Source organism: Mustela erminea, chromosome 20 (genome assembly GCF_009829155.1).
Source record: "Mustela erminea isolate mMusErm1 chromosome 20, mMusErm1.Pri, whole genome shotgun sequence".
NCBI lineage: Eukaryota > Metazoa > Chordata > Mammalia > Carnivora > Mustelidae > Mustela > Mustela erminea.
In genome coordinates this window covers 28,615,802-28,640,514 of record NC_045633.1, presented here as the reverse complement: position 1 = coordinate 28,640,514, position 24,713 = coordinate 28,615,802, and the positions used below count along the sequence as shown (strand labels likewise).

The following is a 24,713-nucleotide window of genomic DNA, read 5'->3' as shown; positions in this document are numbered from 1 at the left end:
TATCTTTTAGAAAATTCTTTTCTATCAGGTCAAAATGTACCTTCCCAAAATTTCTTGCCATGGATGTAGTTCTTGTCTCTGAAAAGACTTGGAATCTGTCTGTTGCTCCTTTGTCTTTCTGAGTGCCTTTCTCTGTGTGTCTCCTCTAGCTTGTCGGAATCTTTGAAAGTCTGGGTGGGCAGGGTACTCCAGATGAGTCTGCTGTGTGGAGACAACTCTCAGCATTAATATTTACAGCTAACAGATACATTTAACCTTCCTTGACAGCAGTTTACAAGTATAGATCGTCTCAGAGTCCTCCATTTGCTCCAGGAATCTAATTTTTCACCTCTTCGGCCATTTTTCCATCCAAGCACCACCGTTTGGGTTACATGTTGCTTGGCTCAAAGAGGGAGTCAGGATTCTCCCTCCACAGTCCTTTCAGTGATTTCATGAACTGACCAGTAGACCGTATTCTCATGAAGAGTCTGGGTAGAATCTGGATCTAAACTGAACATCAATAAAAAATGCAACATACTATCTCTCAAAACTGACCAAGAAGAAAGACACAAATTACCAGTATCAGGATTTTTCACCCCTTACAGGGCCTCTCACCATAGACCCTACAAACAGCCAATGCAGAATACTATGAACAACTTTACACCCATGAATCTGACAGCTTAAATGAAATGGACCAGTTCCTCAAAAAACAAAATATCAAGACTTACCCATATTTAAATAGATAATTTAGATAGCCCTGTAGCTCTCAAGGAAACTGAATTAATAATTTTAAGTCTCCCAAAAAAGAAATCTCCAGCCTCATTTGGTTTCACTGGAAAAGTCTTCTAAAAAAGTTTAGAAGAATTGGGCACCTGGGTGGCTCAGTGGGCTAAAGCCTCTGCCTTTGGCTCAGGTCGTGATCCCAGGGTCCTGGGATCTAGCCCCACATCGGGCTCTCTGCTCAACAGGGAACCTGCTTCCTCCTCTTTCTCTGCCTGCTTCTCTGCCTGCTTGTGATCACTGTCTGTCAAATAAATAAATAAAATCTTTTAAAAAAAAAAAAAGTTTAGAAGAATTAATACTAGTTCTGCATAGTAGCTTCTAGAAAATAAAAGAGTAGGAAGCACTTTTCCAATTCATTTTATGTAGTCAGTATTAACTCAGATAACAAAAGCCAACAAAGACAGCACAGAAAACTATAGACCAATATCCCTCATGAATAGGCATGCAAAAACCGTTAACAAAATACCAGCAAATAGGAATTAGCGATATATAAGAGGATTATGTGCCATGACCAAGTCAGGTGTATTCCAGGGGTATAAGGCTCATTTAGTATTTTGAAAAGCAGTCAGTATAATCCACCATATTAACAGGTTAAAGAAGGAAAATTACATGACCATGTTAAATGATACAGAAAAGTCATTTAACAGTATTTAACACCTAATCATGATGAAAACTCAGGAAATTAGGAACTTGAGAAGAGCTTCTTCAACTTGATAACATCTTTAAGAAAATCTAAAGCTAATGTTATATTTAATGGTGAATCCTTTTCCCCTCAGTCAGTAATGGGGGAAGGATGCCATCTGTTTACTGCTGTTCAACATGAATTGGAAGTTATAGCCAATGAGGAAACTCCAAGGAATCTACCGAAAATACATCTTCCACAATCATTAAATAAGTTCAGTGTCATTGCAAGGTACAAGGTCAATCTGGAAAAACTGGTATTTCTATATACTGGTAATCAGCATGTGGAAATCGCAGTACAATACTATTTAAAATTACTGCCTCTCCCATTATTTAATGTTTGGTTTAAAGCTAACAAAACATGTATAAGACTTGTGATTTAAAAAAACAAAAAACTGGAAAACACTGAAGAAAGAAACCAAAGGTAGATGTCAGTGGAGACCTGTTTTGTGATCACGGACAGAAAAATCCAGCATTGTAAGGATGTCAGTCCTCCCCAAATTGATTCATAGTTCCCAGCAAAACTTTCTGGTGGCTATAGGAAAGTTTATCCTAGAATTCTTATGGAAAGGCAAGGTACTGGACTAGCCAAAATTTTTGAAGAGAGTAAGTGGGTGAAGTGTCAGGAACCTAATAGAGTAAATCTTGAGAAAGCCAAAAGGAAGAGACTATGAAGAAGAGACTTTAGAGAGTGAGTAGATTATCTGGGTAGAACAGACAGTTTTCTAGAAAACATAAATTACCAAATGCACAGAATATAAAAAAGCTGAATAGGCCAGTAGCGTTGTCTGATATTTATCATTCTGTTATCTTTTACTCTAAATATTTGTTACTTATTGTAGATTTAGGTGCTGCTCTTCCAGCTTTTCTGTATGAAGGTTTTCAAAGTAAAAAGTTTAAAAAAACATTCATCAGACACATGTTGCCTTACCAGAATGGCTACGATTACAAGCTGCCAGTTACAGGTGATAGGGACATGGTATGACACACTGCCAGTGGAGGGAGCGTGTAAATTGACACAACTGCTTTGGAAACCTGGCACTATTTTCTAACGCTGCGAATATGCCTATCTCTGATCCAGCGTTCCCACTCCCTTATGTGTGCTCTGCTGAATTGCAGACACATTCAACAGCCCTGTTCACAGTAACCCAGAACTGTAAACCCAGCTGTCTTTAGTAGAATGAATAATACTGTGTGGTATATTCACACGGTGCCATACTGCCAGGATAGGAGGGACCTTCCATTTGGAGCGTAACAAGGAAGAAGAAAATGAAAGTCAAAATATATGCATGATAAGTTAGGGAATGGTAAGGGGCTGAATTTTCCCGAACATAGACTACATTATTGGAGTCAGAAATATACTGTTGGGGGATACGTGGGAGACTGAGCCACAGGAGCCTGGAAGGGACACCCTGGATTCCTCACAACAGTTGTCTGCATGATTTTGCATTGTCATATGCCTCCTAGGTGACATAAAAATAGAAAAGAGGATGTTCTTTCTGGAAAATAAGCGGCGACATTGTAGGTCCTACGACCGACGTGCCCTTCTTCCGGCTGTACAGCAAGAGCAGGAGTTCTATGAGCAGAAAATCAAAGAAATGGCAGAGGTAGGAGGATGGGTTTGGGTTGTGTTTCTGACATTCTGGTTTGCTCTTAGGGCTTAGTATAAAACTATCCTTGAAGATTTCTGTTGTCTTTGAAGCAGTTGGTTTAAATAAACTAATAAACTTAAAAAAAAAAGAACTGGGTTTTGTAAGGATATTGACTAAAGGTCATCATTTTATAAATTAGATGCATGTTAAGAATTTAATTTGGAGCTTGGTGAACATGTGTATTTCACCTCCCTCAGCCTTTAGTAATGGAGAACAACCAGAGAGAGAGCCTACTAAGCTCTTCAGTTCTTCCAAATAAACTGTCAAGTGTGCAGGGCGACCTGATAGATATACTGGTGGTAGATATACTGGTGGTTTACTACGTATTTACTATGTGTTTACTACGTATTAATACGTATTTAACCCACTGAGCTACCCAGGCGCCCCTGCACTCAACGTTTAAAAAAGAAGTCTGTGAGGGGCACCTGGGTGGCTCAGTGGGTTAAGCCTCTGCCTTCGGCTTGGGTTATGATCTCAGGGTCCTGGAATCGAGCCCCACATCAGGCTTTCTGCTCAGCAGGGAGCCTGCTCTCTCCTTTGTCTCTGCCTGCCTCTCACCTACTTGTGATCTCTGTCAAATTAAAAAGAAAAAAAATCTAAAAAAGAAGTCCATGTTACCTAAAAATGCCTTTGATGAGGGGCGCCTGGGTAGCTCAGTCCCTTAAGCCTGTCTCACACTGTGATCTCAGGTCTTGAGATTGAGCCCTGCCTCCCCCTCTGCACTGGGCATGGGCCCTGCTTGAAACTGTCTCCTCTCCCTCCTTCCCCCCACTGCATGTGTGTGCGTGTGCGCTCACTCGCTTGCTTTCAAAAAAATAAGTAATAAGGGATGCCTGGGTGGCTCAGTCGGTTAAACTGCTGCCTTCAACTCAGGCCATGATCCCAGGGTCCTGGGATCGAGTCCCGGATTGGGCTCCCTGCTCAGCAGGGAGCCTGTTTCTCCCTCTCCTGTCTGCAGCTCCCCCTGCTTTTGTGCTTTCTCTCTCTCTCTGTCAAATCAATAAATAAAAATCTTTAAAAAAATAAAAATTAAAATAAAACTGCTTTGTGTGCCCTTGTTTGCAGTAGCGGTGTGGATTTGGTTATTCTCCTTGATGGACGTCCAGGGTGGTTTCCATTGTTTTTGCTATTAGAAATAGTGCCATGGTGAATAACCCTGAGCATCCCGTATTTCCTACTTCTGCCCCCTAGTATCTTTGGGATACATCCCTAGAAGTGCCTCAGGTGAATCAAAGTACCTAAATACGTAAGTAATGTGTTACATAGCGCCAGGTCTCGTCCATAGCGCTTGCATTGGTTCACATTCTGAGCAGTGTGCAGCAGTGCACGGGTCACCCGCCTCACCGACAAAAGATGTTGTTAAACTTGTTTTTTACCGTTTGGTTTATTGTTTGCTTGTGCTATTCTTTGCTATTCAAAAGTGTTTCTATATACTTTTCACTTATTCCTTCTGCGGTTTGAGTGAGATTCAAGAAAGCTTCTCTTATATTTTCTAGTATTTGCTTGGTTTCCTGTTTTATATTTAGCTTTCTCATGGATTTTAAATTTACTCTGAGGTAGCTTTTTAAACTACTAAACTGTAACTGAAGAGATCATTATTCATAATCGAGTTCTTTTACGTCCATGGAAATAAATGCTAAATGTTTGTGTTAACTTTGGTAACTTTGTATCTGCTTGTATTATTTTTATTCTTCAGCATGAAGACTTTTTGCTTGCCCTCCAGATGAATGAAGAGCAGTATCAAAAGGTAGTTTGAAATTGCACTAATTCACTTATTCTGGGTATTTACATGACCTTTTTTCTTTATCACATTTCCTGGTGGCAAATTGGTGTCCGTTTGACTCCCTGTTCATCTGCTGGGTTTATGGTTCAGCCAACTTACTGTGGATGCTTGAACCGTCGTGGGTGCTCCTGATCCCAGACTGGATCAGAATTGAAGCACAGATGACGACATAGTTGTCGCTCTTAAAAAAAAAAAAAAATCAAAAAGCATTTCCTAGAATCCATCAAATAGACTTTTAGAGGAAAATTCAGAATTCTGTTGTCAAAAAGTTAGAAGGAAAAGATGTCGTGTTTAACCTCAGGACCAGGTGGCTCTTCTCCACGCTCTGCCATCCTTACCTTGCAGCCTTTTCTAGGTGGGGATGGCCTGGGGGCTGGGTCTGGCTCTGCCAGTGGGAAGAGCAGGTTTGCTGGTATTCACAGTACGGGGGGTTGCTGCTCTAGCTGGCTTTGTAGTCCAGTGAGATACAGTGTGGGTTAAGACACAACCCCCTTACACACCTGCTTTCTAACAGGGAGAACAAAGTCCAACATCAGAGCCTTTTTGGGATGACATCCTTTATGCCACTTCCTGACTCTCAGTCCTATTACCATCTGAGTATAGATGTTATAGTTCTGCTGACACCATGGAGCTCATGATAAGATCACTTTATACAAAGGATGACTCCAAAGAATAAAAACCCATGAAAATTCTCACTGTCTTTAGTTATGTATTGATATTTGTACTAGCACCTCAAGCTAGATTTACAGAGCCGAAAACAGCTCTTCGTTGTCTTACGGCTTCTAGAGGTGACTTCTGACCTCAGCATGTGTTTGGAAATGGGGGAGTATGAAATCTAGCTGCTCCTCTGCTTCAGTGCTTAGCATCTCATGTGTCTCCGACGGCCCACAGGATGGCCAGCTGATTGAGTGCCGCTGCTGCTACGGGGAGTTTCCATTCGAGGAGCTCACTCAGTGTGCGGATGCTCACTTGTTCTGCAAAGAATGTCTCATCAGATACGCCCAAGAAGCGGTCTTTGGATCTGGAAAGGTAAGACTCAATGGAATATGTCCGCACACACAGGAAATGTTTACAGAGTCTGAGACATCTATAGACGAGTGTAAATGCCTCGTGGAATTGCCCTTTCTGGGGTGAGGTAGAGCTTTTGAGACATGCTGGTAAGTGTGTGATTCCTAGACAATGCCTGGCTGGTGTGATTCTGTTGGTTGTAAAGCAGAGCAGATTTCTTCTTGGAATGGCACTGTTCCTCTGTGCCCCCATGCCTACTCCAGGAGCACCACGACTTCTTCACTCATCGAATCTTTTTTTTTTAAGATTTTATTTATGTATTTGACAGAGATCACAAGTAGGCAGAGAGGTAGGCAGAGAGAGGAGGAAGCAGGCTTCCTGCTGAGCAGAGAGCCCGACGTGGGGCTCGATCCCAGGACCCTGAGGTCATGACCTGAGCCAAAGGCAGAGGCTTAACCCATTGAGCCACCCAGGAGCCCCCCCTTATCGAACCTTTTTGTAATAAAAATGAGATCCTTATAGCTGTTTGAATGAGAGTGCATTGTTAGGCTTTTTTTACACAAAATTTTTGAAGGATTTTATAGTTGTAGTTAAATGAATAACTATTGGGATGCCTGGCTGGTTCAGTCAGAATAGCATGTGACTGTTCATTTGGGGGTCATGAGTTCAAGCCCTACGTTGAGTGTAGGGACTACTTAAAAGTAAATAAGTGAACTTTAAAAATAGACCAAAAAAGAACTAAAAGCTTTTAAAAAAGTAACTGTCCAAGATCATATTTCTCTGTCTGAAGTTAGTGTCTATTGATACCAGCATAATATAATACAAAAAGGTGGGGGGGTTTTTTTTTTTTAAGATTTTTTTTTTTTTTATGTATTTATTTGACAGAGAGAAATCACAAGTAGACGGAGAGGCAGGCAGAGAGAGAGGGAAGCAGGCTCCCCGCTGAGCAGAGAGCCCGATGCGGGACTCGATCCCAGGACCCTGAGATCATGACCCGAGCCGAAGGCAGCGGCTTAAGCCACTGAGCCACCCAGGCGCCCCTCCTTCTTTCTTTATTAATTTAATTTTACCTTTTTTTTTTTTTTTTTTGCCTCCTGCCCTTATAATTCCAGTCAGAACTCAGCTGCATGGAAGGCAGTTGCACATGTTCGTTCCCAACCAGTGAGCTGGAGAAGGTGCTTCCCCAGACCATCCTGTATAAATACTACGAGCGGAAAGCCGAAGAAGAAGTTGCCGCAGCTTACGCCGATGAGCTTGTCAGGTGAGTTCTCAGAATTGGAGAGTGTCGTCTGTCACCTCATTCTCCATTATGAAGACTGCCTGAACACTTTCATTAGACAGTGACAGTCTCTAACAAAGCTGGATTTTCCAGGTCTTCTGGTCTTCTGAAGAATAAGGGGATAATTTTATTAATGGGAAAATCCACATTTCACATTTTTACTCACATTCCTTGGTACCTCTTAATCACTTGGCTTATAGGTACAGTCATTACACATTGGGTTGGAGGATGGAGGAAGGGTGACATGGGCAAGGAGTTCTCACAGAGATAGGGCTCTATGTTTATTGAGCGGTTTGCACTGAAGCAGGACCCAAAATGGCACCTGCATTTCCTGGTAAGAGCCAGCACAAAGGAGAGCCTCAGTCTGTGTTTTATTTTATTTTATGTGTTTATTTTATTTTATTTTATTTTATTTTATTAAAAATTTTATTTATTTATTTGACAGAGATCACAAGTAGGCAGAGAGGCAGGCAGAGAGAGGAGGAAGCAGGCTCCCTGCTGAGCAGAGAGCCCAATGTGGGACTTGATCCCAGAACCCTGGGATCATGACCTGAGCCGAAAGCAGAGACTTTAACCCACTGAGCCACTCAGGTGCCCCTAAACTCTATTTTAAAAAAGAAGTAAGAACAACAACAAAAACCAACAAAAAATAAAACTCTATGTTATTATGAACATGAAATCAATTTAATATTCTGAGTAATATTCCTTCTGCTGTTTTGATTGTAGGTGCCCCTCCTGCAGCTTTCCTGCTCTGTTGGACAGTGATGTGAAGAGGTTCAGTTGTCCCAATCCTCGCTGCCGGAAGGTAGGGAAGCATATTTTTTCCTAGATTCGCTTTCTAGATTTTGATATTACAGACTACACTGATGGCCAGGTAACTGCTGGTTATCTGCCTTTTGACCTGTGAGAAGGATTTGTGTGCTCTCCTTTTCATGAAAGCAAATGAAGTTAGGTACTTAGTGAATCATGGTTGACATGGTTGCAGAAATAGGGGCCAACTGTGGAATTCCAGTCACCTGTTGGAGGCCTTCTTGTGAGGGCATATGTTGTGATGTAAAATGTGAAGGGATAAAGGCCTGGGCATCATGATGGCATTTCTGTCACATCTAGTAGATTATTCACTAACTGTTCTTATAAGAATTGATTGTGTTGGGTGTCCAACACCGTCCAGTCATCTTGCTACTGAAAATCTTCTTTGTAACTATACTGCACTGTGAGCTAAGAACATCTTCAAATGTGTCAGCTATTTAGAAGCCACTAAGAGTTTTTAAATGCCTAGCATCAACCTCAACAAGTATGTTTTAAGCCATTTTCCTAAAATAGCATGACCAGGGTGCCTGGGTGGCTCAGGAGGTGAAGCATCTGCCTTTGGCTCAGGTTGTGATCTCAGGGTCCTGGGATTGAGCCCTGCGTCGTCAGGCTCCCTGCTCAGCAGGGCATCTGCTTCTCTCTCCCTCAACCCCCCTTCCTGCCTGTGCTCATGCGCTCTCTCAAATAAATAAATAAGATCTTTAAAAGAAAATATCATGGGGTGCCTGGGTGGCTCAGTGGGTTAAGCCGCTGCCTTCGGCTCGGGTCATGATCTCAGGGTTCTGGGATCGAGCCCCGCATCGGGCTCTCTGCTCAGCGGGGAGCCTGCTTCCCTCTCTCTCTCTGCCTGCCTCTCCGTCTACTTGTGATTTCTCTCTGTCAAATAAATAAAATCTTTTAAATAAATAAATAAATAAATAAATAAATAAATAAATAAAATTTTAAAAATAAAAGAAAATATCATGGCCAGAGTTGAACATTATAATATCTCTGCCTTGTTGCAGGAGTGAAGAAATGAAAGTAGTCATTGGGAAAGGAGGAAGAAACCAAACTAATGGACTAAATTTTATTCCTTTTGTTTTCAGCATTCACATTTCTTTGTAAAACCTGAGTGTATTCTTAGAACTTACGTGTCCCACCCTAAGGCTTTTGCTATAACAATTGTCCCAACAGTATCTGGCTTTTGGAACTAAGTGGAGCCCCTGACTGCCATGTGTGCCCCCCGAGCACCCAGCACTGGAATGCCTGGGGAGGCAATAGCCAAGGGAACGAAGCGGAGAGTGGGGGAAAAGTAGAGATGCTGGAATGTTGTAGGTCTGAAGATCAGTAGTCCTGAAGGCTCACAAGCTGGTGAGGCCAGGTTATGCAGGTCTTGAACACCAGTCTGAGGTGGCAGAGGGCGGACGACAGGGGGACTGAGATACCAGGGAGAGAGAGCTCCTTGGCTGCTGGAGGCCAGGTCAGAGACCCCCGTCACTGCCACCTCCTGTGGAGTCTCCAGGAATTGCTAAGATGGAGCTGGGAACTACATTTTCTCTGAGAATTCCAGATTAGACTCTCCCAATAAAACTGCTCATAGACAGTTTGGAAGGCCAAAGAGAAGGTGAGGTCAGTATTCTCCGGAGACAGTAACAGGCAGTCATATGGGCATATGTGAGTCTGAAACAGTGTCCTGTTAGTGTCTTCAGAACATCAACCTGTGAAGTCAGTGAAAGTGTCTGAAGTAGAAACATCAAATATTCAGCTTCCTCTCCGTGAAAGGGATATACATACCTTCTTGTACTTGGAGGTGGCCATGTAGCTTCTTTTGGTCAATGAAATGTCAGTGTGGATGAAGTCAGTCACTTGGAGAAGAAGTGGTAAAAACCTGATTTGGGGTGATGTCAACAAGTAAGCAGCCCCAGACCTTCATTCCCCAGCCCCCTACAGATACACTGATCAATAGTACACAGACCAGCTCCCTTTATGAGAAACTTAGAAACCAATTAAGAGGCTCCTGCATTCCAGATATTGCAAAGCTGGCTCCCTTGAAGCCTGTAGGAAAATTTCATGAAACTCACTTGCCAGAGACGCTCCCATCTGCACATGCAGGAAACCCCTAAATCCTAGCTTCCCCCTAGAGGGAGGGAGAGGGAAGACTCGAACATAATCTAACATTCAGACTTCTTGAGCAGCTACCCAAGGGGCTGGCTTTGGTCTTTCCTGACACTAAGCATTGACAGGGTGGGGCACCAGGTTGGAGATTGCTGAGAACAAAGGCAGCATTTTATTTATTTACTTATTTAAGTAAGTTCTATACCCAACATGGGGCTTGAACTCAAGACCCAGAGATCCAAGAGTCACATGTTCTACTGACTGAGGTGCCAGGTGCCCCCAAAGGCAACATTTTAAGCTGACATACACTTGCTCACCACTGCCCTTCCCCTCAGTTTAGTGTGGAAAGAATTGGAGAAAACCCCCAACTCCTTGCTTCTGCCTAAGGAGGGTAAGAGTTGAAGCATAGGTCCGGTGTTCTGACTTTGGGAGTACTGCCTAAAGGGCTGGTTATTGTCTCACCGACTCACTGCACTGACAGGACCCGGTAGACCCTAGATGCCAGGAACACTAGAGCTGGGAGGCTCGCTGCTGCCCCAGAGGACCCACGGTTCAGACAGAGACAGCGGTTGATATGGTTTGGCAGCTTCTCCCTTGAAGAAGGGAAGAGTGGAGCATGCACCCAGTGTTCTAGCTTCTTGGGGGAAGAGGTTTTTGAAGGGACTGGTTTCTCTTGCCCGCCTCAGCACTGCTGAGACCCACCATGCTGTAGATAACTGGGGGCTGCTAAGAACAAAAAGAAGGTGGACTGCTTATAGCAGTTCTGCAGTACTGTAGGCAGACACCAGAGATTTATAAATATTTATAAAAGATTTATAAAAGAGATTTATAAGCTCCTGAAAATAAGCCAGCAAAACTTCTCTGATTGGGAATTTACATTTGTTAAGTCCAAAGAAGACACTTCCAAAGGTTCCCAGAATCTATAGCTAGGTTGACTGGTAAAGGTCTTTCCCTTTGCAAAGCCAGGGACCGTTTCTTCAAATGTGTGGATCCTGCCACAAAGCAACAAGGCACAGGAAGAAATACAATCCAACCAAAGGAACAGAGTAGATATCCAGAAAGGACACTAAAGAAAAGGAGGTATGTGAATTACCTGACAATTTTAAATTATCTAGCCAGAAGAACAGAAAGGAAAAAAAAAGAATGAAGAATAAGGAAAGCTTGAGGCACCAGTGGGAGGGACACGATTAAGTGAATCAGTGTGTGTGCTGTAAGAGTTTCGGGAGAAGAGAGGAAGAGACAGAAAGCTTATTTGAAAAAAATCAGATTCTAAAACTTCTACAGTCTGGGAAAGGAAAATGGATATCCAGATTCAAGAAGCCAAATAGGCCCCAATTGAAATGAATCCACACGGTATAAGGGAGAGTTAATATTGTTAAAATGTCGTACCTGCCCAGTGCCACTTAACGGTTTTAATCACAATTTCTATGAAAATCCCAGCTGGTTTTTTTTTTTTTTTGAAGAAACAGAAAAAACGATCCAAAAATCTGTATAAGCCAAAAACAGTCTTGAGAAAGAACAAAGCCAGATGGCTCATACTTCCCTGGCTTCAAAGCATAGTACAGAGTTATAGTAACCAAAACAGAATGGTAGTGGTATGAAAACAGACCTACAAACCAGTGGAACTGAACAAAGAGCCCAGAAGGAAGCCCATACCTACGCAGTCAGGGGCATCAAGATTACACAGTGGGAAAGGTCGTTCTGCTCCACAAATGGTGCCAGGCAAACTGGATTACTGCCTGCAGAAACACCACAGAGATCAACTCAAAATGGAATAAAAACTGAAACACACAATCTAAAATTCCTGGAAGAAAACCTACGAAGCTTCCTAATACTGGTCTTTGCAGTGATTTCGTGGATATAACGAAGGCACAGACAACAAAAACCAAAATAGACCAATAGGACTGCATCAGACTGAAAATCCTTTGCACAGCAAAGGAGACCATCATCAATGAAAAGGTAGCCTGTGGAATGGGAGAAAGTATTTCCAGATTATTTCTCTGATAAAGTGTTAATATCAGTAATACACAGGAATTCCTGTAACTCAGTGACAGAAATAAGTTAATTAAGAAACGGGCAAAGGATTCAAATAGACATTTCTTCAAAGAGGACACGCAGATGGTCAGCAGGTATATGAAAAGGCACTCCGCACCACTCGTCCAAGAAATGCAAATCAGAGCCACAGTGAGTTTGTCTCATATCTACTAGGACGCTCACTGACACAAAAAGGGGGAAAAGGAAATAGTGTTGATAAGGATGTGAAGAAATTGAAACTGTTGTACATTGCTGATGAAAATGTAAAGCAGTATATCCCCTATGGAAACTAAAAATTAAAAATACGGGCAGCTGGCTGGCTCTGTTGGTGGAGCGTGTGACTCTTGATCTCAGGGTGGTAAATGCCAGCCCCACATTAGGCGTGCAGATCACTTAGAAATAAAAATCTTGGGGCACCTGCATAACTTAGTTGGTTAAGCATCTGATTCTTGATCTCAGCTTCTATCTTGATCACAGGGTTGTGAGTTCAAGCCCCACATTGGGCTCTTTTTTTTTTTTTTAATTAAAAAATATAAGTACCATACAATCTAGTGATCCTGCTTCTGAATATTTTTCCATTGAAAACGGGATCTTGGAGAGCTGTTTGTGCTCTCGTTCATTACGTTGTTGTTCACAGTAGCCAAGACATAAAAGCAGCATGTCTATCCATGGATGAATGGCTAAAGGAAATGTCTTTCCATACAATGGAATAGTAATCAGGATTTTGAAAGAAAGAAGTCCTGTCATGCTACAACATGGGTGAACCTTGAGAACATGATGCTAGTGAGATAAGCCTATCACAGCAAGACAAATCCTGTGTGATCCCTTACTGCAGGTAGTAGTCACTTACAGAAGCCGGAAAGAGAATGGTGGTCGCCAGGGGCTAGGGGAGGCGGGAACAGAGAACTGCCATGCAATGGCTGTGAAATTTCAGTCACCCGGGATGCAAAACTTCCTGAGATCTGCTGTACACTAGTGCATATGTAGTTAGCAGTACTGTACTATACACTTTCAGATTTGTTCATAGGGTAGATTTCGTGTATTGTGGGGTTTTTTTTTTAACCCAACGAAAAAGAGAGCTAAATGGTTCCTTGTCCCTTCCTTCTGCCAAGATGGACATGTAGAAGTAAGTCTCTGTTTGGAGCTACTGAAGTTTGAGTTAGTTCCAACAGCATAACCTAGCATGTCCTGACTGGTACAGATCTTGAGAACCAAAACAGATGATGGGGGTGGAGAAAAGGAACAGATTTGAAGGATAATGGGGAGATAGGATTCGAAGGACACACTCTGGCTGGTGGGGTAGGGAGAAGTCCAGATGACTCACTTCTCTGGTTTAGGCGGTAAGTGAGTGATGATGCTATTCACGTGCAGTTGCAAATCGAGTAGACAAAGAGGGGCGCCTGCATAACTCAGTTAGCTGAGCGTCAGACACTTGATTTTGGCTCAGGTCGTGTCCTCGAGGTCATGAGATTCTGTTCCGTGTTGGGCTACACACTGTGCCAGGAGCCTGCTTAGGATTCTCTCCCCTCCCCTCTCTTAAAAAAAGGAAGAAAAGAATAGAAAAAGATTCCAGGAGAGAAGGTTGGTTGGTTCTGTTTTAGACATGTAGAGTTTTGAGGCTGGAGGTGTTCAGTATATGTACGTTTGCCTGGCACATAGGTGCTCAGTAATTACTTAGAAAGTGACTGGAGTCAGGAACGTGAGGCAGGATCTAGGCTAGAGGAAAATTCTGTAGTCAGGAGTAAGAAGCATTGGAAAGAGGGAGCCCTGGGGACAGGGAACACATATGGGAGCGCGGAAAGCTTCCGGCAGGCCATCTAAGAAGTAGGTAACAGGAGTTAGAGAATGCTGACAGCATTTTGCTGTAGTCTTGTCAAATTCATAGATGAGTTTAGGGAGATAATTACCATTAAAGTGAGTCCTGATGGGTTCAAAGCATGTACTTACGTTTTTTCAGATCCTTTTGTGTCCCTTAGTAATGTTTTGCAGTAAAGAAAATGCATCATAAGGCTTTCTCAATGACAGTGTGCTTCAGAACTTGACCCTCCCTGCATATGAGAGCATCCATGTTCTGGACAGTTTCCACCTTTGGGTAATGTCTGCAGAGTTTGGCCCACCGTGGAAAATAAAGTAAAAACTGTGTCTTGGGAACCTGAGGCAGAGACAGCAGGTTGGGAAGTTCCTGCCCTGTTCTTCACGGGGAAGGGAGAGCCAGCTTACAATTAGGTCTAAGGTGGTCCCTCGTTATTCGGCACTATGGAGAGTCACCACTAGGTGGCACTGACACTCCATGAGAAATGGTTTTCCTCTTGAGCATTTCAGAAGTATGTCAGTCAGCAAGACTGTGTCTCGTAAACAGAATTCTTTTAGGCTCAGTACCAAAGCAAACCACTGTGTGCATTTGGAATTTAATATCAGAGATGTCAGTGATTTTAGAACCTGTGCTTTTACCTTTTTCACTTAAATGAATTCCCCTTATGACATCGTTTCTTTTCAGCTAGGTGGCTAAACCAGCCGTTAATCCTTGTGGATTGCTTATGTTTAAGAAATGAGCCACAAACTGATTTTTGGCCCATGTGAGACTAAGGGCATCTGCTTCCTCATTGCAGTGTCTTTGCCAGTAATCTAAACTCCAGTTAGATTTCCAGGAACTTGTCACTCTGAGATGAGGCGTTTATATTAATGCATTATCTAGAGGCGGGCTTGAATGCCTGGAATCATTCCTCTAAAATCCCTGAAGAGAATAAGATACTGTATCTTTGATGAAATGGGGAGAGAGTCTTTGTTTCATTGATAGGATGGAATGCTTTTGTCAAGGCCCTCAGAGCCCTGTGTGTTTGCAGATAAAGGATTCATCAGTTTGTTTTCAGCATGGTGCTTTTAGGAATGAATTGAATGTGTTTGGTATGGGACTGCAGAGTGTCAGATAAAAGGAGATTTGAAAATGATGCATTTGGAATATTTATTCTGAGGGTCAGAATTTCCCTGTTGAGTCTTTCTGTACTTTTCCAGAATCCTAGCTTTGCTCCATAAATTCAGAGTTTTGTACGTAGAGCTTTCCAGAAAGGTAGCCAGAGCTAGAAGGTGGAGATTTAAGACTATTCATGAAGTAAGTGCCAAGGGAGGGAGCCCTATCAGGTGGTAAGGCTTCAGTTGAAGAACTGTGACGGACCCTTGGCTGGGTGTTCCTTAGTGAACCAAGAGGGTGAGCGTGGCTGGACAATCACACGTCTTTTCCTGGTGTGACTTGTACTTGTTTTCCTGTGTCTTTCTCACCTTTCTTTCCTGTGTTTCTCTTGTCTCTTCTGTACTCCTCTTTTTCTCCTGTTTCCAGGCCCCATCCTGTCCTTTGTAGCGTTCAGTGTTATTGACTCCACGGCAGTGAAATATAACCAGAATTCACATCTGCAGTGAACCAGTTTGTTGCTAAAAAAACCAGCATCTGCGGCCGCCTACCGTAGCTGGATGGCTGCGTGAAGAGAATGTAAATGAGCCTGGACCAGCTGTCAGTGCCAGGGCAGCTCCAGCTGTGACAGTGGACGCTTGGCACTTATTAGCAGCACTATAATTTGAGGCCCAGCCAGTCAGCTGACTCCTGTGCTGAGCACAGGCGTTTACATTTATGTAGATCTGAATGAAGCTTTATCCTCTTGTTCTCACTGTCAGGGAGGATCTTTATTCAGGAACTTATGTTGACAAGAACCGAATGTTTGGGTAACAAAAGGATTTTTTAAGTCCCTGAGTAAGTGCTCATTCTCTGGCTGGCGTGGAAGTCCAAGCTTCATCATTCAAGTCCACAAAAGAAGTGGGGTGAGGCGGGATGGGCATTCCCTCCCGGGGATTTGGCATGCCCCTGCTCACAAGGTGAGTCACTTCCTTCAGAGCCGGAGGGTTCCGGCGGAATAGTTTAAGACCGCAGGCAGCGTGGCATGCAGGCATGTTGGGTAGGTGCCTTTCAGGGCTCTCAGCTCCCGGCATTTCTCCCAGCCACCCTAAAAGGTGACCTCTAAGGTGCGGAGTGGAGGGACAATATTTACCCAATGAGGAGAACCCAGAGGGAGGCTTCCCTCTGGGACACAGTCCCAGAGTAGATCTCAAGCAGCATCCCTGTGGGTGCCCTCCCGCCAGTCCTGGAGCAGAACTGGCATCGTGGCAGTGAGGTTTCAGGATCTAACTCTGTTTTTAACTTAATATTTTTGTTATTTTCCAGTTTTTAAAATCCCTTGTAGCAAACAGCTACAGTGTTTGTGTTCATCATCGGCTTCTTGGTCCTTGGAAGATTTTGGTTGACAGTTACACTTCATTACTTAAGATCTTCACACATCTAACACTGTGACTAGAGAGCCTGGTTCTTTCAGTGGATGTGCGTGTGTGTGTGTGTGTGTGTGTGTGTTCCCAAGAAGAATAAAAACAAAAAAAGACAAATATTGTTTACCTTTTCTCCTATACTGCCTTCCCAGTAAAAGTCATATAAAATATGGTGTCTGCTGTTGTTTGCAGCACTTACCTGAAAAGGAGAGAGAAATCTACTCAAGGGGAGGAAAGGTAAAATGTATATGTGGGAGAGGGGTGCGCCTGGCAGGCTAAGTCAGTAGAACTGCAACTCTTGGTCTTGGGGTTGTGAGTTCAGTCCCCATGTTGGGTATAGAGGTTGCTCAAAAATACAAAATCCTGGGGTGCCTGGGTGGCTCAGTCCTTAAGCGTCTGCCTTCGGCTCAGGTCCTAGGAGGCTGCCTGCTCAGCAGGGGTGCTTCTCCCTCTTCCACTCCTCCTGCTTGTGTTCGCTCTCTCGCTGTGTCTCTCTCTGTCAAATAAATAAAATCTTTTAAAAATATATATAAAATCTTTAAAAGTACATACACATAGGACACCTAGGTGGCTCAGTTGGTTAAGCGTCTGCCTTGGGCTCAGGTCATAATCCCTGGGATCATGTCCTGTGTCAGGCTCCCTGCTCTGCTGCTCCCTCTGCCCCTCCTCCCACTCATTCTCTCAATCCCTCTCTCTCAAATAAATAAAAATCTTTATACACGCAGGTATACATACGCGTATACACACAGGTTAAACAGAAAAGCTAATATAAACAAAACGGTTTTTTCGTTTCCCCTTGGTCCTGTGGGAGTAGTTTTTATTCCTATATTTAATCTTTTCTGTCCCGTGACACTGGGCACTGAGCAGTGAAAACAAGTGCCTCCCCTTCCTGGCCTGCCTTTGAGGAGGCTGAGAGGATGGTAAGTGGGCACCGGCAGGGCAGGGGGGGGGGGGGTAGCCCTCACACTTCTCCCCTGGGAACTCGGGTCGGTGCTGCCTCTCCAGCACGCAGACGAGCGCATTTCAGAGCCCAGGAGGTCCAGGCAGGCTGAGCTGTCAGTGTGGACTTGGGTATTCACCCATTTCCTTGGCACGCACCCCAACCCCACCCCACCTAGGAGGTGGGCATGACTCTGCCTTGACCCCAGAGAGCATTCCAGGGCTTCTTTTCTCACCCGGGGAAGCTGCTCTAGATGCTTAAAATGTTGCCACCTTCCAGGAGACAAATCACAGAACTCTCCGTTCGAAGGAAGAGGCTTTGTGTTCCTCTGCCGTCAGCAGTGCTTGGAACACACACTTGTGCTGGGCTTTATTAGGAAGTTCAGAATTTGGAGACTTCTCTGGAAGACCCCCGTGTGAGAAGCATTCGCTGGCGTGGGGCTCTGGACCCAGCGCTGAGCTGGGCGCGCCATGAAGCCGCAGATAGTGTGGCGCCTGTGGCTGCTGCCTGCGCTGCGGCTCAGAAGACAGCCTCGCGTCCTGGAGAAGACGGATTTTGATGTTAAACCGGCTCAGGCTTTTGTTCCAGCTCTTTTCAGCTTCTTGGCTTTGTGACTTAGGGTAAATACGCCCCCTCCCTGAGCCACAGTATTTAAATCTGTAAAATGAGACCGGTTGCACCTACCTCACAGACCTCTGGGGAGAAGTCAGTGTAGTGTTGGGTGTGTCTCAAGGCGGGGAAGGGGGAGTAAGCGGGGACCGCGCCAGCTCCGGTGCCTGGCACGTCTTGGGTCACAGGGAAGGTGGAGACTGACGCGAGCAGCGCGCAGGTGAGGAATTCCTAGAAAGGAGGAAATTGTCCCGTATTTCTAAACTCTCCCTCAAGAGTGTGGAATTCCCCTAAGATGGGCAGATGTAAAGTCCCATTAGGGACCAAAAGATGACTTCTCGCATACCTTAACTTCTCAAATCACGTACTCAGAAAACTCCTTTCTCACTAGCGTGCCACAGTGGAAAGAGGATAGGTTTTTTTAAGCGAAATTTTGTGCTAATATGTTCTGTAAGAAATGACTACTGTTGCTTTAACCCGCATTGTTCAAGTTCAGAGAAGGACCCGTGCTTCTGTGGGGAGAGCCGTGTCCTGATGAAGGCTGCCTATGCCCCACGAGTCTTAGTATTTGGTCCACAGCACTGCTGTGTCCCTCCTTTGGGGTTTCTCGTTTTTTTTTGTTTTTTTTTTTTTTAATCCCTTTCTGAAAGGATTGGCATTTCAGGGAATATTTCAAGAGATGAGTGTAGGAAGGACCTAGAAAAACAATAATTCGTTTTGCTAGAGAACCCAGAATTAGTCACAGTGAAGATAAAAATCCATGGTTTGGGGCATCTGGGTGGCTCAGTGGTTTAAGCCTCTGCCTTCAGCTCAGGTCATGATCTCGGGGAGTCCAGGGATCGAGCCCCGCATCGGGCGCTTTGCTTGGCATGGAGCCTGCTTCCTTCTCTCTCTGCCTGCCTCTCTGCCCACTTGTGATCTCTGTCTGTCAAATAAATAAATAAAATCTTTAAAAACAAAAAAAATCCATGGTTTGTCTCCATGACACATGGGTTATGTTTTTTGTCTTTTTCTTTTTTTTTTTTTAAGATTTTATTTATTTATTTGACAGGCAGAGATCACAAGTAGACTGAGAGGCAGGCAGAGAGAGAGAGAAGGAAACAGGCTCCCCCCTGAGCAGAGAGCCCCATGCGGGACTCGATCCCAGGATCCCAAGATCATGACCTGAGCCAAAGGCAGAGGCTTTAACCCACTGAGCCACCCAGGCACCCCTGTTTTTTGTCTTCTTGGTAGGTACAGATCTTTGAGTCTTGACCCCACCCACCCCCAGTGCAGCAGGCAGGCCCGGAAGTCGGTGCTGCTCACATCACAGTTTCACTGTCCTTGTAGTGAAAGGACATACCTCCTTGTCTCTCTTTTGTTGTCTGGGTTTCTGCTAAGATATGTTGTCTGTGGTATGGAAAGAGACTGAATTTTTAACAGACTTGGATGGGCATGTTATTAAAGCTGAAACTCTGACCCTTTCTCCTGGTTTCTGTGGCTACCATGAGCCATTGCTTATCAGACTCACCACAGCCTAGCCCTGTTCACAAACCATATGGGGATCATAAGCTCTGAGTGCCTATCTTTCTGGAAACCACAGTTATTTGTTTAGTGCCTTCATATGTTTTGTTAAAATAACTTAATGGTTTTCTTGTGTGTGCCTGTGGCCTCATCAAAGGAGAGACGCATTTTGATTCAAAGTCTTTAGAAATCTCACGTTAAAAATCCCTCAAGAATTGATGTCTACAAAATATCTTTTTATAGTCATTTGCCTTCTTTGTCTTTCCACTAATTGTGTGACCAGGTGTCAACATTTTAATTTAATTCGTTTTACTGGTTCTCACTGCAGTGTCCTTGGAGGAGTGTGCCTGTGTCACATGTGCATGTGTGTGCATCGCGTGTGCGCGTGTGTGGTATGCACGTGTGTATCAGAGCACAGAGCCTTCATGTCCCCTCTTTGCGTTCTCAGCACAGAGCACTGCAGGGCTTCCACCCTTGCAGGTAGAAGAGAAATTGTTGCTATGGTAATAGCACAGGCATGAAAACACCCCATCTCCCTGTGGGTGTGTGTGTCAGGGAGGAGGAATGTGGGCAAGGGAAACAGGAGCAAAAACGAATGCTTAAAGCACAGAGCGGAGCTGTCACAGGGTGGAATTTCTCGTGTGTACTGTTGGATTCAAGGTCATTTTCCTATTGCTGGGTAGTGCCTGAGCAATGTAAATGGCATTTGACTGTTCAGTGTCCTCCCTGACTTGGAGACAAACATATAGAGAATGAGGAGGGCCTCTTTCACCCCCGAGGCTGCATGGCCCTCTCCCAGACCACGATTAGAAATGCATGTCTGTATCTGTGCGCCAGTTTACTGTTCGGAGTGAGATTAACTGCGCGGTCGCAGAGCCCACTGCCCTTCGTCTCCACGGTAACAGGCTCGGGAGCCAGCACTGCCATTTCTTGAGAGCCAAGGGCAGCTGTGTGCTCTGTATCTGCACCACATACCAATGCTCCTTGAGAAAACGACCTTGGCGACTAGGATCAGCTCTGACATACTGAGTCCAGCCTGCCAGGGTCAGGGTAAGAATAAGAAGCACAGCCTTGGCTCCTGCGCCGTTCTGTCAGAAAGAGCAAAGGCGGTCCCGGTCGTGTGAGGTGGGGGGGTTGGCACCTTCAACAGGCAGATGCTGACAGGCCTGCCAGTGGAGCTCTTACCAGTAGCGTCTTTTGGGGACTTTCTGCTCCTTGTCTGCTCAGTCACGGCTAGCAGGGGACATCAGGAGTCAAATCCAAGGCTGCCTTACTTGGTATTAGGTGGTTCTAGGTGTGATTTAGGTATGGCTGGCTGGTGTTAAGAGTCCTTGTCTTTTAGAGATACAAACTGAAATGCTTATAAATGAAATTATACGTGATCAGAGATTTACTTTAAAATTACACTGGGCCAGGGGCACCTGGGTTGCTCAGTGGGTTAAGCCTCTGCCTTCAGCTCAATCTTGGGATCAGGCTCTCTGCTCAACAGGGAGCCTGCTTCCCCCTCTCTGCCTGCCTCTCTGCCTACTTGTGATCTCTTATTGTCAAATAAATAAAATCTTTTTTTAAATAAATAAATAAAATTATGCCGGGCAAAAAAAAAAAAAATTACACTGGGCAGGGATGCCTGGGTGGCTCAGTTGTTAAGTGTCTGCCTTCGGCTCAGGTCATGACCCCAAGGTCCTGGGATGGAGCCCCGCATCCGGCTCCCTGCTCAACTGGAAGCCTGCTTCTCCCTCTCTCACTCTCCCAGCTTGTGTTCCCCTTCTCACTCACTGTCTCTCTCTGTCAAATAAGTAAATAAAATCTTTATTAAAAATAAATAAATAAAGTTACACTGAGCAAGAGAAGATGGGGTACAAAAAGCTAATTGGCCCTGAGTTGATAATTATTAAACCTAAGGGATGGGTATGTGGGGACCCATCACGCATGTTTATTGCTTATACTTTTATATATTTAAAAAGTTAATTTTTAAAACATCATATTGGAAAAAAAGCCTAGTTTCACTTGACTTTTCTATATTTGTGTTCTTACCTACTTTGTTGCTTTGAAGGCATCTCAGTTCCCCAAAGATCTGTACTTAGATGTCCAATTCTGTGGCATGGTCACTTTTCTAAGAGATGAGGGAAATTTGTTACATAATAGGAAAATGTTAACAGCTTTTTGTGGGAAGATGAAGGGGCTGGTCATCTTGGAGGAGGGAAGGCTGTGTGTGTGTCTGTCTGTCTGTCTATGGTTTCTGTATTTGTACAAGATTCTTCTGTAGGAGTGGTCATGACTTGGTGTTTTCCAGCTTCCCTGAGAAAAAAAGACTTCAGCTACCCAGAAGGAAATCCAGAATGGATCACTAGACCATAATATAACCAGTGAAACAGGGTCTAGGAACCTGGGCCCCTGTGCCAAGGCCCTGCTGGAGGCTTTTGGATAGGCTTTCTCTGGAATGACTTCCAGCATATGGTGCAGCTTCAAGGCCAGAGAAGAGACCAGATGACCTTTTGGGTGTCCTTCCAGTCCAAAGTCCCTGGTTTCCAATACTGAGGGTTTTCAAACTGGTGTTTGTATTTGCTTTTCAAAGAGAAATAGTCTAAGAGTTTCTCAGATCAAGTACCTATAGCCTCATAAAAGCACTTTTTTGTTTTATTTCATCAGAAATTCGTATGAGAAAAGCATTTTAAGTTTCAAAAGTTTCCCCATACCTGAGAAGCTGATTGAGATTCTAGCACAAAGAGAGTGATGGAGGCCACAATTTTTTCTTCTCTTTTCTTTGACTGCAGTTTGTCCTTTCCACCACTTCTCCCCTCTTCAGTGAGATTTTGCTGTTCCAGACGTCTCCAGTTGCCATAATTCTCTTGGCTCCCAGGAGGCCCTTTCACCTCCCATAAAAGCCTCTTCCTCTTCTCTCCTGAGGCAGGCGCCCATTCTGACCTCCCCTTAGCTCTCACAGCATGGCTCTTCTCTCCAGGCAGACTCCCTGTCCCTGAGCCCTCTGTCACCATGGCCCTGTCTGCTGTGCAGCGCTGCCTTCTCCCCTGCACTCTTCCCTTGGACTCACTCCTTCCTACAACTTTGGCCTTGCTCTCTTAGCTGCTCCCTCAGCATAGGCTTATGCCAGCACAGGCTGGTTGGCTTTGATTGGAATTTGGTCATTCATTCAGATTTTTTTGGAGTATTGCTATGCCTCAAGAAATACAAAATAGACAGTAACAGTCCTACCCTCAGATCTGGGTCAAGGGAAGCCAACTCCCTTGTGCAGACAGCTAAATAGTGAGATGTAATGGGAACTGCTGGAGAAAGCCAGAGGAGGGAGGGGACAGTCATTTTCATTGGGCGCAGTCTGGAAACACTTTGTGAAGAGCTGGATCTTGGCCTGATAGAGTCTTTTTTTTTTTTTTAAGATTTTATTTATTTATTTCACAGACAAAGATCACAAGTAGGTAGAGAGAGAGGAGGAAGCAGGCAGAGAGCCTGTTGTGGGACTCGATCCCAGGACCCCGAGACCATGACCTGAGCAGAAGGCAGAGGCTTAACCCACTGAGCCACCCAGGCGCCCTTGGCCTGACAGAGTCATAACGGGGCCTGATAGGTGCAGGTAGACCAGTATTCCCGACCAGGGAATGACACAGACAGCTATTCAGGGGTCAACCAGTAGACGTGAGTGACCAGAAGAAAGTTGACTAGGAGGATAGATGGACTCCAGCTCAAAAAGGGCTCTACAAAGTAGAGGCCTGACTCTGATTCTGGACACACCAGGGAGCTGTTGCAAGCCTGATGTAGAGATGGTGTGATCAAAGTGCTGGTGGGAGGATGGATCTTGTACAGCCACAGAAGAAGGCATGGGGGGTGAGGGGAGATGGGGGGGGGTGGCAGCGGGTGGTGCCTGGAACATCTGGTTGTTTCTGGTGACCTAGCAGCCTGAGACCTGGGGATGCACAGTGCTCTTGTGGTCCTTGGTTAACAAAACCTCTAGTCCCAAAGCCCATTTGTGCAGTGCTGTGGACGTTTGCTAGTGTTCTTTTACCCTTCTCCAGGAGGCCTCGGTGGGAGTGAATTGGCCTAAAGAAACAACAGTCTTGGGATACCTGGGTGCCTCACTTAGTTAAGCGTCTGCCTTCGGCTTAGGTCATGATCCCAGGGTCCTGGGACCGAGTCCCACATCAGGTACCTTGTCAGCAGGGAGCCTGCTTCTCCCTTTGCCTGCTGCTCCCCATCTGTGCACTCACGCACATGCTCTCTCTCGCCCACACTGACAGGTAAATAAATATAATCTTCCAAAAAAAGAAAGGAAAGAAACACCAATCTTCTGAGGGCTGACTGAGGGGCCAAGGGGAGAGGCCAGACGGTCCAAGGCTAGCAGTGGATCCTGAGCATACACATGCAGGAGGCCAGCTGTTCCTGGCGCACACACACCACCCACACCCCACACCCCACACCCTCCCCACCCCCGTTGGAAGAGGAGGGAGGTAGAGGGCATGCTGTGGTGGAGGGGTCCGCAGTGCCAGCTACAGGAAAACCGGACATTTGGCCCCTCATTTAGTGGCTGCTACTTTGCTCCAGTTCCATGGCCAACGTGGTTTTCTTAATCCTTGGGTGCTTTAAATATGGAAGAAACCATGTAACCATCACAAGCTTTTTCCTACCCATTTAAAAAAGGCTTGTTTTCCAGCCGAAAGCTTGTTGGATAAGCTTAATTTCTCTCACTCAGATAAGCTTAATTTCCCTAACTCCAATGTGCATACAGAGAATTGCCTAATTCTCCTTTTGCAACATGTTTTCCCAGCTGCTGGGAGGCCTGTTTTTTTTTGTTTTTTTTTTTTTTTTTTTTTTTTTCTGTGAGCCTACTGACAGAAATGAAAACAATTTAAAGCCCTCTGGTACCAACTGCTGTTTATTACCCCAGGGACTTGGATATTGGTGTGTCTCCCCCCCCCCCCAATGTATTTATCAGGAGTTGGTGGCTACTCCCCCATCCCTCTGAGCCACGCAGGAGACAGGGATCAGGCTGACTGGGCTGGCCTGGGCTGGCCTGGGCTGGTCTTCACCAAGAGCGGCAGCTCCTCCTCTGAGCAAGGTCATCTCACTGCCTAGCTTCAGTCCTTCGGCCTCGTTGTGCAAGGAAATGAAGGCGTTCCTTGGATGAGATCTGATTGGAACCCTGTTTTCTAGGCCACCTCTGCTTAGATCTTCCAGCAGAACACAAATGGCCTTTTTTATATCTTGTTTTGTAAAAAGTGCATTTCCACCAAAATAAGG

The 24,713-nt window shown here is 44.8% G+C and overlaps 1 protein-coding gene across 5 annotated transcripts in view; it reads left to right on the top strand.

Annotated features, from left to right (window-relative positions):
- Positions 1-24,713, top strand: part of RNF216 (ring finger protein 216) — a 142,795-nt gene that overhangs the window by 49,702 nt on the left and 68,380 nt on the right. For all 5 annotated transcript variants that reach the window (XM_032326721.1, XM_032326718.1, XM_032326720.1 and 2 more), the window contains exons 9-13: positions 2,911-3,050; positions 4,792-4,842; positions 5,770-5,907; positions 6,999-7,147; positions 7,892-7,970. In XM_032326721.1, the coding sequence (XP_032182612.1) occupies positions 2,911-3,050; positions 4,792-4,842; positions 5,770-5,907; positions 6,999-7,147; positions 7,892-7,970 (557 nt within the window). The remainder of the gene's footprint in view (positions 1-2,910; positions 3,051-4,791; positions 4,843-5,769; positions 5,908-6,998; positions 7,148-7,891; positions 7,971-24,713) is intronic.